The sequence below is a fragment of the Benincasa hispida genome, chromosome 2 (genome assembly GCF_009727055.1).
Source record: "Benincasa hispida cultivar B227 chromosome 2, ASM972705v1, whole genome shotgun sequence".
NCBI classification, from domain to species: Eukaryota; Viridiplantae; Streptophyta; class Magnoliopsida; order Cucurbitales; family Cucurbitaceae; genus Benincasa; species Benincasa hispida.
Genome location: NC_052350.1, coordinates 52,562,564 through 52,577,490, shown reverse-complemented (window position 1 = coordinate 52,577,490; position 14,927 = coordinate 52,562,564). Strand labels below are relative to the sequence as shown.

Below are 14,927 nucleotides of genomic sequence, written 5' to 3'. Positions count from 1 at the left end.
CCTTTCTTCGGTGATCCGTTCATTCCCGTCGCCGATTTGCGATCCTTCCTCGCATCGGATTTTCCGCTGGGCTTCGAGCTCTTCTCTGACTTCTTCATCTCGTTATCGCCGATTCGATTCTTTCTCAATGGATGAGTGTGAGTGAAGATTGAAGCGAAGTACCATTTTATACAAAGGACCGACCGAGTGAGATCACGCGATCTGTGGGCGTTTGTGCTGATGTGTGGTTTTTACTGATTCGTTTCAAGCGGATAAGAACGCCATGGTTTACGGTAGAAATGTTCCTCTACTCTCAAGCGTATGCTAGATTTGTATGACCGGATAATATCTTTTGGTTAAAAGTACAATTTTGTCCTTCATGTTTACATAATTTTTAAGATATAATATAATATAATTTTTAATTTATATTTTAAAACAATACCACAGATTTTTTAGTTTATTGCGCACATTTTTTAAGATATGCATTCTAAGTCAAAAGTTAAAAGAAAAAAGTTTAAATTGATCATTTAACATATTTAGGTGTTTTTAGATAAACATTACATAAAAAAAAATCATTGGAGAATTTAAAAGCATGTTTGGATTGATTAGAAAAAAAAATTTAATGTTTTTTTAAATTTAAGCTCTTTTGACAAAAACTATTTAGATTAAGCTTTGAAAGTTTTTCAAATTCTATTTTAAGTGGTTGGCAAATATTATTAATTTTTTATCAGATGTCTTATTTCCAAACACAATATAAATAATCACCTTTTGCTATCGTAAATACTATTTCAAAACCTCAATTTGCTATTGTATTTACCATTTGCTACAGTTTTTACTATTTTACATTCCACTTTTTTATTCTTTATTACAGTATTCACTATTTCATTCTCAAACTAAAATAGTTTACACCTCAAACACATATTATTGTAACCCAAACTAAAATATTTTACATCCTAAACACAAACTATTATAACTCAACTATAATAACTTAGGACTATAACAACTAATTCCTTACCCCAAACACCTGCGTCTTTAAATCAATAGTAAAACTTTGAATTATTGTTCAATTAGAATCTTGAATGAAAGCTTGATTTTATTTATTTTTTATCATGATTTTATTTATTTATTTTCAACAATGTACAAAAGTCAAGGATTCTAACATGTACTTTAATCATCGTCTGATTGCACTATATCTAAAACTAATTATACAAATGCTACATCGTGAGGAGATATTATAAAGTGAACAATTTAGAATATAATCAACTTTGAGTTGTTTGCAAACATAACTTAACTGATTAAGATATGTATCATCCCCAAAGAGATCATAGGTTTGAAGTGATTTGTTAAAAATAAATTTCAGTAAAGCCAAAAACTAATCACAAGGAAAGTCCTTGTAAAAAATAAGGGCACTCAACTGTGGTAAGCGGCATCCCAACAGACATCACGACCTTCCTCCTCAGACGAAGGACCCTAAGGGTTAAAAAGGTTCACAACACATGCATCAGAGAATGTCCGACCTAATTACAAGAACGTTCACAGACACCAAAAGAAACCTTGCCAAAACGCTCGTCGGGTGCAATAATGGCACCCACCACATTTTTTTATTTAAAGAGATCAGCATCCGAATCATTTAGAGCCCGAACAATATCTGTTGAATCAGACTTCACAAGAAGAGGCTGGCACGCCTCCCTTCCCAATTGAATAAGGGAATAAAGGTCAAACCAAATAGTCTCCTCTTTCAAAGCCTTGATAGGTCACTCTTTATCAAATATTTTAAACCCAGTGCAAAATAGAGAGCCTCAGGAGTTATGAAGTTCCCAACCCAAATTATCCAACTTCCTTACGCTGCACCAAGAGGCATTAACATTGAGCTTCCAACAACCATTCGGAGGGGGAGATGATTTTTCCTGACTCACCCAACTCTCGAGCCTCACAAGGTCAGATCTCTCAGCATCCTCAGTAGACTCAATTGGAAGATAATTGTCAATCATTTTGCATGAGCGCCCAAACTTTTTCATATCGACTTTGGCCCTCGAAGATAAAAGTTGGTTTATAAAATTCCAAAGATTCCACAAGACAATGATGACCTTAAACCACTTCTCCAATCTTAATTTACTCGTGGTCCACTCCCATAAATCCATTGTAGACCAATCATCCCTGCGAAAAGGCAAACGAGGCAAGTGTGATAGGAAAATATTCACACCACACACGACAGGAAAAATTACGCACCCACAAAGCATGACTAGCAAACTCTTTTGATTGCCTGCAACATAGACAACGAGTGTTAATATCAATTCCACGCTTTTGAACATTTTTCCTAGTAAGAATTGGAACCATTATTTTTTTTTCCGAACACAAATCCTTGTTCTGGGAATGACCTTAATTTTTCATAACTCCATTCCCTCACCGATCGTAAATGAGGCCTCCTTTTGGGAGAACACAATATAATTAGCAAGGTGATAAGCACTTTTGACAGAGAATATGCCTTTGATGTTCCTAAAAGAGTAAACATACACGCAGCGGAAGAAACCAAAATCAATAAGCACACTGATTACATTTAATTTGAGCTTTGAAGCATGCATATAATCTGTTTTATAAAGTAGAGCTTCATAAGTATATTACCTTTGATGAAACTCTTCAAATTTTTGCTCTCACCACGAATTCAACTTCCAAATGCACCATGAGCACTAAGAGGATCTTCTCTACTATCCTTTAACTAGAATTGTGTGGTGGAAGTAATAAATTGAGGTTAATTAAATAGGGAAGGAAGAGGGTTTGGAGAGTAAACTAGAGTTCATAAATTCTAGCAACATAGAAAGTTCAAAGGATTCAACTTATAACCAGGTTAGCCATGGTAACACTTACTAACTGCTAATTGACAATTCAATTAGCACAAGAGTGTTTGATGCGCGATAAAAGAGAGAGTTGAGTTTGAGTTGTAATTATTATCTGGAGAGTTACATTGTCTGTGTTGGTGTGCAGAGTTGAGTTGAGTTGATAATTAGTTGTTGTTGGATGTTGAGTTGAGTTGAGTTGAGGTATCTGGTATGTTTTTGTAAATGAGATTGATTTTGGTCCTTCTTTTTTTTGTCTTTTTTTTTAATACTATTGTTGATTTAATTTTCAATTATACACATATTTTTCTAAATTTTCTACGATAAAAACAAAAAAAAACTTTCAATCTTTTCTATTCTCAAAAACATAACAAATTATTTACAAAGTATTCATACACAGGACAAAAAATTCCTAATTCAATTTTTTAAACACTCAAATAGTAGTGATTATTCCATTCAAAAACTCAACTTAATCATTACTTACCGGCAAAATTAAAAAGAATTGGAGGATTGGGTTCATCAAATGAAACTATTTACATTGTTTAGATAGAAGGGATACACTTAAATGTTAATCTTAAAAAAATCAAAATCTATATTTAAATCAGAAAAACTAACTATTAGATAATCACCAATTTGTGAAATATGGATTTACCTTTTTCTAAAACTGATGAAATTATTTTAAATATTGATGTCTAGTTTTTCTACTAAATATGTTGCATCGATGTCAAACTATATATATAATATATAAAAAAAAACAACTTGAGCTATAATTAAAATCTACTATTTCATTATAATTATGTAATATTTGAAAACGTCAAGGGATGAGTTGTAAAACATATCGTTGAACTTTGTTTAGCGAAACAATAATAAGACGCGTATGTAATATATTTTGATCTAAGAAAAAAATGAAATGGAAAAAGAATAATTAGATTTAAAAGAACAACCATAGAAATAAAAAAAAATAAAAAGAAAAAAAAAAGAAAAAGAAAGGAGGAGTTGAGAAAAATAAAAGGGAAAATAAAACTCATACGAGCCTTGACAAAGAAAAGAAGAGAAAAGAGAAAGTCGAACCATACGGCAAAAAAAGAGAGAATATGAGAGAATGGGAGTAAATGTGAAAGAGCAATTGGAGAGAGAAACGATAAAGTAATTGAGGGGAGGGATAATAATGAAAACACATGGAAAAACGGGTGAGAGTGATAGTATAAAATGGTGGGTAATCAAATCCATCATTTTATTTTTATCGGTGGTCATCGAAATTAGTCAACGAAGGTGGTAGGCAGAGTATGTCACTGAAGTTGCTTGTGCAAAGGTAGTCGTTGGAGTTAGTCGCTAGAATATAATCAAATGTTAATGGAGCCCGAAGTTCTTCGTCGAAACTGGTCGTGCGAATGTGGAAGTCAAGTTTTTGTACAAGTGCTTTCGAATGGTTGTCAAGGGTGCGTGGATGGGTTTGTCGGAGCTCATACTTGGCCACTCCAGAAGGTTCATCGAACTATGTCACCGAATGTGAGCGTTAATTGTAACCGAGACCGAATGATGAAACCATTAAAAACATTGGAGGGAGAGAAATCGGGGGAGTTAGGGTGAGTTGTAAAATAACCAAATTCAACCCCCACTAACATTTAAAGTTGGTTGTCAAACATTGAGTCGGTAAAAAATATCATCTCAACCAACTCTCCTTGGTTCAAACACCTCCTAAGTAAATGGGTAAAGCTATCTCAATTGGGTGAAAACGCTGAAAGAAAAATGGGAGAATTCCACTCAAAGTGGAATTTTTCAATTTTTTTCATTTAATTTAATTTTCACTAAAATTAAATAAAATAAAAATCAATTTGATTTTGATTTTCAAAAATTGAAAAAAAAAGTTTGTTTTAAATAATTAATTAAACAAAATTTTTCAGTATTAATTAATTAAATAATAATTTAATATCAAATATTAAACTAATCAAATACCTAATTCATGCACGAATCCTATTCACGTAATTCAATATTTAAATATTCTAATCTATTAGATTTCGTTCAATTTCAACAAAATTAAATATTTTAATTATATCGCATAAAATTAATCAAACCCTAAATTGAATTTGAACACTTCAAATGCACTCAATTCACTAATCCAAGATATAATTTTACGAGCTAGTAGAGGGACCTTATTGACCTACAACATGAGCTCCAACAATTTGAGATTAACTGGCTAAATTATTTAGACCGAATTAATCAATATTCGTTAACTATCGAGACACACCATGATAGCTCGATATTTGCGTTATCCTCACTGTAGATATATTTCTGTCGACTTTAACCATAATTAGTAAGTCGATCTTTCACAGGAAGTTCATATTTACAACTATGTCAAAAATTAACATTTTACCCCTATAAATACATCTCGCTCCTTAAGCTTCCACTAATCCTTATATTGAACAATTGGTTTATAGTTCAACTAATAAACCATGACTCTCTCAATCACGAGAGGGCGGAGTCCTGTTTTTAAAGATCAGGAATCAGTACTCAAGATAACAACCTATCTGCTAATCCTAAATTTGGTAGGAGTGTATTTCTTTTGCAGGACTATGTCCCCAACTATCTATTTGGTCTTATCTCAAAGTGGGAGGCTTATTAAGCAGTGTCGTTGGACTACTCTCACCTATGCAGATCAAATGATAATCCAGAATAAACAGGAGTTCAGGATTAAGATCGAGTTACCCTATGTCATCGAATTTTAAAATGGTCAATTTTAATAGTAAACGGTCGTTATATAAAAAAAAAGTGACTATTTCGAGATCTGGTTTTATGCAAATATCCTTTGCAGAAGATACCTCCACTCGCAAGTCTCCACATGAATGATTTTGGATCACATCATTTATATAAATATACAAAGTGGACCACATCCAATAGTGTCACCAGGATGAGGTACCCAAACTCACCCATATACTTATAGACCATTTTGGTTACATACTAAAACTTGATTCACATTCATGTCTACATAAATTTAAAGTATTCACATTATAACAATTGGTTCGTTTATTGGATTTTTATAACAAAATGCAGTATTAATAACATTTTATCGAAGGAACAACTCAATAATATTTTTATTGATAAATAGAATATGTTTCTAGTATATACGAACTGCGAGTTTGAGGACATTTCCAACCATCGTCCCAAAGAATGGCAGTTTCCAATGGGGTATTTAGAATATCCTTGACATCACGTGCTACAAAGTTCTCATTAATCATCCAGCCTTCCTCCACGTTTAATAATTCTCTAACCCTCCTATTTTTTAGTTGATTGCTAAGCCACATCGGTTTACAGTTAACTTTTCTCGCAATCCAAGAGTCTTTGTTGATCAAGATGTGAGCGCCCAAACCCCGGATTAAACAACTCGCTATCCCATAAAATACTCCTTCAGGTTAACGGAGGATTATTCCCCAAATAAGCCTTCAAAAAGTTGCATCTTTAAAATACTTGTGTCGAAAAGATTTAGAAAGCAAACTGCCAGGATTTTTAAGGATGTACCAACTATGCTTTGCTAGCAAACCTTGGTTGAATAGACTGATGTCCCTAAAACCCAAACCACCATCAAACTTTCTTTTGCACATATTCTTCTGGCTAATCCAATTAACCATATTCCCTTCCTATGTAAATTGTACGAAGTGATTTTTTTTTTTTAGATTACGAAGTTGGGGATCCAATTTTCGACCCCTAAGAAGAGATCATATCAATTGCAACTGAGTTAAATTGTTCATAATCTTGAGGATCGGTAAATAGTTGTTACCATGAAACAACACAAATTTAATAAAAGAAATTATTTTAAATAATGGAATTGCAGAAAATATTTAAAAATCATAGTAAAATATCACCGTTTATTTCCGATAGACTACTATCTTTATTATATTTGTAAGTATATTAATTCATTTTTCTATATTTGAAAACTACCATTTTAATAATTAATTTCAAAATCATTATATATTTATAATAAATAAAAAAATCTCCAAAATTAAAAATTCATCAACTAGTTTTTAATTTATAACGAAAATAAGAAAGAGACAAAATCGTGGCAATGCCACCTCCCTTCAGCGACTAAAACGTTGAGCTGGGATTGGGCTTTAGAATCCGAGCCTGCCCCATCGTACAAATGGATTTTTTTTTAAAAAAAAAAAAAAAAGGAAAGAGAGAAATCTCCTTGAGCCCTAAAAAAGCAGAGAGAGAGAGAGAAGAACATAGAGCAGTGGAATAGAAACGTAGGATAGCGTACGAGAGGAGCGATTATATATACATTCATTCATAATAACAATGTTAGCACTCTTACTACCGCCGGCTTCGCCTTCACCATTCCTCTCTTTCAATCGATTCCCTCACATTTCTCCTTCTTCCTCCTTTCCTACTAGTGGTAATCTCTTCAATTCTTCACCTCAATCCTTGCTTGTACAACTTGTTATTTCACTGATTTTGTAGCGATTGATTTGCGTCTATAATGATGGTTTTCCTAGTTCATTTTCAATTCTTACGTCTTTTCCTTTTCCTACTTGTAGTAATTCTTGTTCTGAATCTGAAACTAGACAGACTTACTCCGGGCGGCATCTAGACGACTTATTTCTGCTACGAAGACGGCGCAATCAGTATCCACAATGGCAACTGTAAGTTATATGGATTATTTTGTTGGTTACTGTAATCTACTTTCACGGTTTGAGTTTATACTGCCAACTGTCACAATCAGTCTCGTAGGTCCCTCAAAGCAATTGTGCCACACTTGTTCTCGCCCTTAAATAAGTCCATCAATCCAAATCCGAATAGCCGGTGATATAATGGGCATTTCTCGCGATCACCATTCCCATTTTTTGAGAAATGGTTTTAAAATGAGTTTAAGAAAATGGTTTTATCATTATGTTTGAGAAAAGAAAGTTTGTTGTAAACTAGAAAGCAATTAGGGTCTACAATGACTTAGTAGCTTACAACTCCGGGTATGAAGGTATGATGAGACTAAATGTGGACGTTTTGTCACAGGAGGAAGAAAATGTTGGTAATATAAAGCGACAATTAGCTAAAATATTCGATGTATCCCTCAGAGCGACGGTCCCTGAGGAGACAGATGTTGAGCCTTTAGTTGCTGCTTGCGCTGGAAAATTTGGCGACTATCAGTGGTATGTTATGCGAATTACTAATGCCTTGGTGAATACTGCTGTGAATTAGATTGCTGTTGCTAAGATGAGTTTTCTTATTTGGCCAAGCAATAACGCAATGGGCCTTTGGTCTAAAATAAAAGGAAAAGGAAGTCAGTTCAGGGGTCCTCCTTCCGTTGGACAGGTATTGCGGTTTAATTTTTTGTGATTTTTTCTTTTCTTTTCATGGAGGTCTCCTTTCATATTGGATCTTTAGGATCATTTGTTTAATTATTTAAATCTTTAAGTGTCTTACAGAACTGCTCTCTTGATTAATAGGCCATCATGAATAATCTTCCTCCATCTGAAATTATAGAATCAAGTTCGGTGGCAGGCCCTGGTTTCGTGAATGTCGTAATATCTAAGAATTGGATTGCTAAGGTAATGTCATTCACTTGAAAGTTTTAGTTGGAATGTAACTCATATCGAGTAGAAAAAATGCCTTTTTCTTTTTAATTGAAAAAAAATTAGTTATCAATTCTCTACTCTACGAAAAAGAGTTTCAGTTCGTTATAATCAACAGTTCTACGTGTGTTAACTTAAAGTTTGCTTAATATGCATTTTCTCCTGCAGAGCATACAAAAAATGCTAATTGATGGTATTGAAACTTGGTCACCCCGGCTTCCGATTAAAAGAGCAGTAGTTGATTTCTCCTCACCTAATATAGCCAAAGAAATGCATGTCGGTCACTTAAGATCTACGATCATTGGAGACACTCTAGCTCGAATGCTTGAATTTTCAAATGTTGATGTTCTTCGAAGAAACCATGTTGGTGATTGGGGAACACAGGTACAACTTTTATCCAAGGATTACTGTATATTCATGGTGTTTAGCGTTGCAATAGAAAAGTGGCTTTTTTATAAACCCCCTAAATTGTTACTCTTTCAAAGTGTACATAAAAACTGAATTTGCGCTAGTCATTTTCCGCCATGTCAGTCTATGTTCAAAATAGGCAGTCTTACTTTGAATCAGTAGAAAATGTTGCATATATGATATATCTAGATTCTCCAATACATACTAATTCTCCTGCCTTTCAAATGGGTTCAAATTTGTTGAAATGGCCATGAATTTTTTGAGTGCTTGCAAAATTGATTTTGGCCTGGGGTTTTATTATTTGGACAATAAACAACTTCTACAGAAAATAAATGTATTACCAGATATTCATCTTTGGCTTCTTGGTTGCAGTTTGGTATGTTGATCGAATTCCTGTTTGAAAGATTTCCTAACTGGGAAGAGGTTACTGAGACAGCTATTGGAGATCTGCAGGTAGGAGAGACATTTTATAATCTCCTTTGGTTGTAAATACGTTTACGTTTTATAGTATATTGATAAAAAATTCCTTAATACGGTTAAAAATTTGATATTTTTGGTCTTAGATAAAGGCTTTTCTTCTGTTAAGATAGGGCACTTCACTCTCTATGTGATACAATTGTGTTCCCGTGAATTCTTACTTTAAAAAAATGGATATAAAGAAGTTGCTAATGTCTATCTACCTTATTTAACGAGAACTAACAAACTGTTATTTGATGTTTTGATTAAACAGACATTCTATAAGGCATCAAAGCAGAGATTTGATAGTGATCCTGCATTTAAGGAGAGGGCTCAACAGGCAGTGGTTCTTCTTCAGGTGAACTTATATATATATATTTGTGCACGTGTGCGCACACACACACACTTGATTCCCTATTCAATCCTAATTTAATACGTTGGACCCTAGATCTTCAATCTAAAAACTGTCTTGAAACTTCCGTCAATTGTCATTTTCACCTGTTAATTTTATTTATTTCTGCTAGTTTTCGACATGATGTCATGCATTATATTTCAAATTTTACTTGTTTATTCAATTTTTTGCTCCTAACTTACTATTTTTTTGCATGCTCTTTTATTCATAAATACTTCTATTTCATATAAATATGAAAAGTAAACAATGAAGTAACAAAATAAAGATTGAAGTTAACACAAAGAAGTTCAATGCCTCTGTTTGGGCATCTTCCTCGTTTGGTCATATTATTATAACTAGAGATTGGAGTCACCTATTGTATAGTTAGGTCCCTAGCTCCTTCGGCATTTTTGTAATGCATGTGGATCTCGTCTTGTTTTCTTTTATTTAAGCTTGGTTTCTCATTTAAAAATGTATCGGAAGCCATGGTTAAGAAGGAGCTTTATTTATTTATTATCTTATCTGTGAGTGTTCGTGCAAGCTTATGCAATTATACACACCTCAATTATTAATTCACAATAACCACCTAACCCTATAATATTTCATTATTAGAGAACTCATAGGATTTAATAGCCATAGTAATTGGCCACCATGGGATTCAAATTCATTCTCTAAGGTCTTTTTTACTTGTATCACTAGTCCCCAATCAACCTTGTTTTAGCATCTGCAATTAGATTGAAAATTGGAAGTTTGAGTTTTGTATGTTGAAAGAGCTATAACTGGACTCCACTTGATCTTAGCCAAAAGGTCAGGTGGTTTACCCGTAAACTTATAGTTTTTTCAAGCTGGTTTTTGATTTGAAGATTCCCTGCAAGAGCATGATAGGAGCATGTGCATTATTTGGAAGTATCTCATAGCTGATTTCTGCCAAACTGATCTTAACTTTTGTTTTACAGGGTGGGGAAGCTAAATATCGCAAGGCTTGGGCACAAATATGTGAAATCAGCAGGAATGAATTTAATAGGGTGTATGAACGCCTTGGAGTTGAATTAGAGGAGAAGGTACATTTTGACTTTCCTTTATGCATTATACGTGACACTTCTTTGTGTCTTTAAACATATAACATTTTACTTGTGGTCTGTTTGTTTTCTCTTGTCTTTCCTCTATTTGTTTGTGTTTGTATTGAAAAATTCTTCCTTCTCATGTCATGCCCAAATTAGATTGTTTATTTGGTTTTTGATTTGTCGAGGCAGAAATTTGAAATGGCATAAATGCCTACCTTAATAAGGTTTAATGGTGTTTACCACCATATTTATTAGTTGGAATAGTGTGGTTAATAGCATCAGCTTCTTCAACATGTTTTAACTTTCTGTCCTATTCATTATTATCTGCTTCGTATAGGGATTTTTACTTGCAAAGTTCCGAGTCTGGCTCTTTTGATTTTAATATTTATCAGAAGAGCCAACGACTTATTCTTAGTTCCCATTTGGTCAATGTATTTTTATCTTTGTCAGGGAGAGAGCTTTTACAACCCGTACATTCCTAATGTCATAAAAGAATTGGCTGATAAGGGTTTAGTGGAAGAAAGCCAGGGTGCTCGTGTAATCTTTATCGACGGAATAAATATTCCTCTCATTGTTGTCAAGAGTGATGGTGGTTTCAATTATGCTTCAACTGATCTTGCAGCCATCTGGTCAGTTTTCCTGTATCTCACTGTGTTTTTTAATGGAAATATTGTTACTGGTAATGAATAAGTTGACAGTTGACACAGTCATAAACTTTATAATTATGACCTATTGATATTGTGCATGTTTGGATCCCCTCTGATTCATTGCACGATTTCAAAATTTTGTGGAGCTGGAACATTCTGATTTGGTCATTTTTGCTTTGCACCAAACAGGTTTCGCCTTAATGAAGAGAAAGCTGAATGGATTATATACGTTACTGATGTTGGGCAGCAGCAGCACTTTGACATGGTTTTCCGGGTATGTGTCTTGAGAAAATCTTGCTCGGACCTTATTTTCTTTTATCATTCCATGTTTGTTGCATATGTGGTTATTTGTAGACTTGGTAGCCCGTCCAAACTGTAGTCAGCAATTATTTAATAGCTTGGTTGTTGGCTTACATTTCCTCTCTTTTAATCGTGCATATGAATATTACTTACTGTAGACCTGGTCAACTATAATCCACCGAACTGCTGCTAACAATTGTATTATGGATTTGCTATCCTCTTAAATTTGTGAAGTGGATCCTTGAATTGGAAGTAACTATGGCTATTTGTTTCAGGCTTGTAAACGTGCTGGCTGGCTTCCACTTGAGGATAATAAGTATCCCAAAACAACCCATGTTGGTTTTGGTTTGGTTCTCGGTGAAGATGGCAAGCGTTTTCGAACTCGAAATACCGAAGTGGTTCGTTTAGTGGATTTGCTTGACGAAGCCAAGAACCGCAGTAAAGCTGCTCTTATTGAGCGGGGTAATAATAATATTGATTATTAAGAATACTGTTTCTTTTTTCCTTTTTTGAAAACATTTGTGCAACTTGCTGCTTTACCTTGTAAGATTCATTGGAAGTGAATGTGTCAGTTTTTTCCCTGTCAAAACTTTTTACAGTCAACCTTGCACACATCTTACCATGTAATTTGATTTTCGGTAACCTTCTTTAGAGAAAGCTGCGGAATGGACTGAGGCAGAACTTGAACAAATTGCTGAAGCTGTTGGTTATGGTGCTGTCAAGTAAGTTACCATTTTCATTGCTGGCTTTACCTTTCTATGCCTCTTGCATGAATTCTAGAGGTTATCCTTGATATGCCTTTTAATGTAAACCTTTAATGAGTACTATTAGTTGATACTGCCATTGGAAATGGGTATCCTTATAGCACAACTTATTCTTAATCCATCGAGTCTTATAGTATCTCTAGCACACAGGGGTACATAGCCTTTTAAGCATGCTATACTATACGTCTAACCACCAACTGTTATTAATGTAGCTATATGCATTCAGGGATCAAAATTAATCTTCTGGATCATTAAATTTGGATTTCACTATAGACTGCAGTATGTTAGGATTTCTCGTTCTTCCTGTTTTGGGTGGAACTGAGTGGCTGCTCTGACAATTAACTTTAATTCACTTGATGCTGCCTGAACGGTTGGACTCATCATGAATGAAGAATCTATGCAGCTTAAAATTGCAGAGTCTTCTGATTTATGAAATTCCTGAAACCATACCCCGATGATTCTGTTTTAGGTAGAAAATTGTGGTTCAGAATGATTCTAGTGGTATACTTACTATCAGGTCTCCGACATTTTGACTGATGTCCGCTGCTTCTGTATTAACCATTTTGTGGGATTATCGTGAGTTAAGAACGAGAGGAATTTTGGGGATTGTTTGGGGGGCTCTACGTGAGAGAGTGACTTTGTGTAGACTTAGAACTTGGGCTGCCCTATCAAAGAATAAACCTGTTTCCATTTTGTTTTTAACTTAAAGCTGTTCTATAATCTTGCAATTATGTGGGCTCAGTTTGGGCCTCTTTGTCTGTTCCTTCTTTTTTACGTGTCTTCTTGTCAATAAGTTACTTATCTTATTTACGAATTTGTCTGCTCCATGCTTCTTCGTTTAAATACTCAGAATTGCTTATCAAAATTTTATGTTCCAAATCGTCTTGGCAGATATGCTGACCTCAAGAACAACAGGTTGACCAACTATACTTTCAATTTTGATCAAATGCTCAATGATAAGGTACACTTTCTCATCTGGTTCTTGGCATAGCATATAATAATATACAGAGTCCACTCTCCTTGCACACCTAAATTTTGTGATGACCAGGGCAACACTGCTGTGTATTTGCTGTATGCCCATGCTCGTATTTGTTCAATCATCAGGAAATCTGGTAAAGACATAGAGGAGTTGAAGAAAGTAAGTTTCCTCCAAAATCCGGAACCATTTCTTCTAAAGCTTGGCCTAGACCAGCTGTTTTGCACTTGTTTCTAAATTTAGTCTACCGTTATCTTGATAGACGGGAACAATTGTGTTGGAGCACGAGGACGAGCGTGTATTGGGGCTTCATTTGTTACAATTTGCCGAGGTAAAAACAAAAAATATACATTTTAATTGGGTAACACTGCCATTGCGTCTCAACCATTTTATATTTGGTACGAGTTGTTACTCGCGTGATAATTACTTTTCCTCCCTTCGTTGTACTTAGGTTGTCGAGGAAGCTTGCACCAATTTGTTGCCGAATGTGTTGTGTGAATACCTATACAACTTATCAGAAATATTTACGAAAAAATTTTATTCCAACTGCCAGGTACAACCAACTATTTCAGACCAATATCTCATTCTTTATGAATAATATCATTATCCCACTAATTCATGTTGGATAATTACTAAATCACTAGCCCTTGTCGGCTGATAGCGTCGTGGCAACTAATTATACCTTGTCTTGTTTATCAACTCATTACCTTTAATAACCTGGAATTTAAAGTTCTCTTTCTTAATCATTTTGTTTGGTTATTCCCATTTGCATCAAGACGTTTTTTTATATTTTCCCATCCTTATGGTTGTGAGCTGGAAAAAGCTCACTAAATTTGTACACCTTTGTCCCAAATGCATCCAAGAAAAAGTCGCAAAAAGTTAAAACTTCTATTAACGTTGAATATTGATTATTATTTGTCAGGTCGTTGGGTCGGCCCAAGAAACCAGTAGACTCCTACTTTGTGAAGCTACAGGCACAGTAATGAGGAAATGCTTCCATCTCCTTGGAATAGTACCTGTTTACAAAATATAACCTCGAAACAGTGCCTATTTTCAAATTGCTTTTCAGGAAAGATCGTTTTTGCCGACATTTGAGTTCAGCCTGAGCGAGGGGGAAAAAGAAAAAGAAGAAGATTTCATACAGAACCTTGTATTGTTTTAGTTTGGTTTAAGCTTATCCTAAAAGCTTCAGCCTTCTTTAATTAGTTTGTCAAATTTTACCACTTCCCCCCATGTAATTTGCCTAAGATATTGAATCAGGTTTTAACGAAATCCATAGTGTTCTTAGGAGTGGGAGGATTTACTACTGATTTGTGATCTTTAGGATTATTTTTGTGTATCAACTAAGTTAATTTCGTCCAGATTCAATTGCAGGTTCTACAAGTTTGTATATTTACATAATTATGTCTTCTTCTTTGTCACGTATTTCACGTTCTTCGTAAGAAGAATAAAGTTATTCATGCCTTCTCAGTCATTCTGAAAAGATATTCTACCTCATCAATGAGGAAAAGTTTGGTTGTAATTCTTTTCATTTTACTGTTGGC

General features: G+C 34.3%; 1 protein-coding gene across 3 annotated transcripts; it reads left to right on the top strand.

The window, feature by feature from the left end:
* The first annotated feature begins 6,986 nt into the window (after positions 1-6,986).
* Positions 6,987-14,799, top strand: LOC120071405 (arginine--tRNA ligase, chloroplastic/mitochondrial-like). Of its 3 annotated transcripts, none has more exons than XM_039023668.1 (18): positions 6,987-7,203; positions 7,377-7,450; positions 7,818-7,954; positions 8,042-8,117; positions 8,252-8,353; positions 8,546-8,761; positions 9,158-9,238; positions 9,516-9,599; positions 10,589-10,693; positions 11,147-11,325; positions 11,533-11,617; positions 11,919-12,105; positions 12,296-12,365; positions 13,299-13,368; positions 13,456-13,545; positions 13,646-13,714; positions 13,835-13,936; positions 14,306-14,799. In XM_039023668.1, exons 1-18 carry the CDS (start codon positions 7,107-7,109, stop codon positions 14,414-14,416), a joined length of 1,935 nt encoding a protein of 644 aa, XP_038879596.1. In that variant the 5' UTR covers positions 6,987-7,106; the 3' UTR covers positions 14,417-14,799. The 3 variants fall into 3 exon arrangements, with proteins under 3 accessions (XP_038879596.1, XP_038879598.1, XP_038879597.1); XM_039023670.1 differs by having other exon boundaries at positions 7,048-7,203; positions 7,373-7,450; XM_039023669.1 differs by having other exon boundaries at positions 7,053-7,203; positions 7,346-7,450.
* Positions 14,800-14,927: the final 128 nt, after the last annotated feature.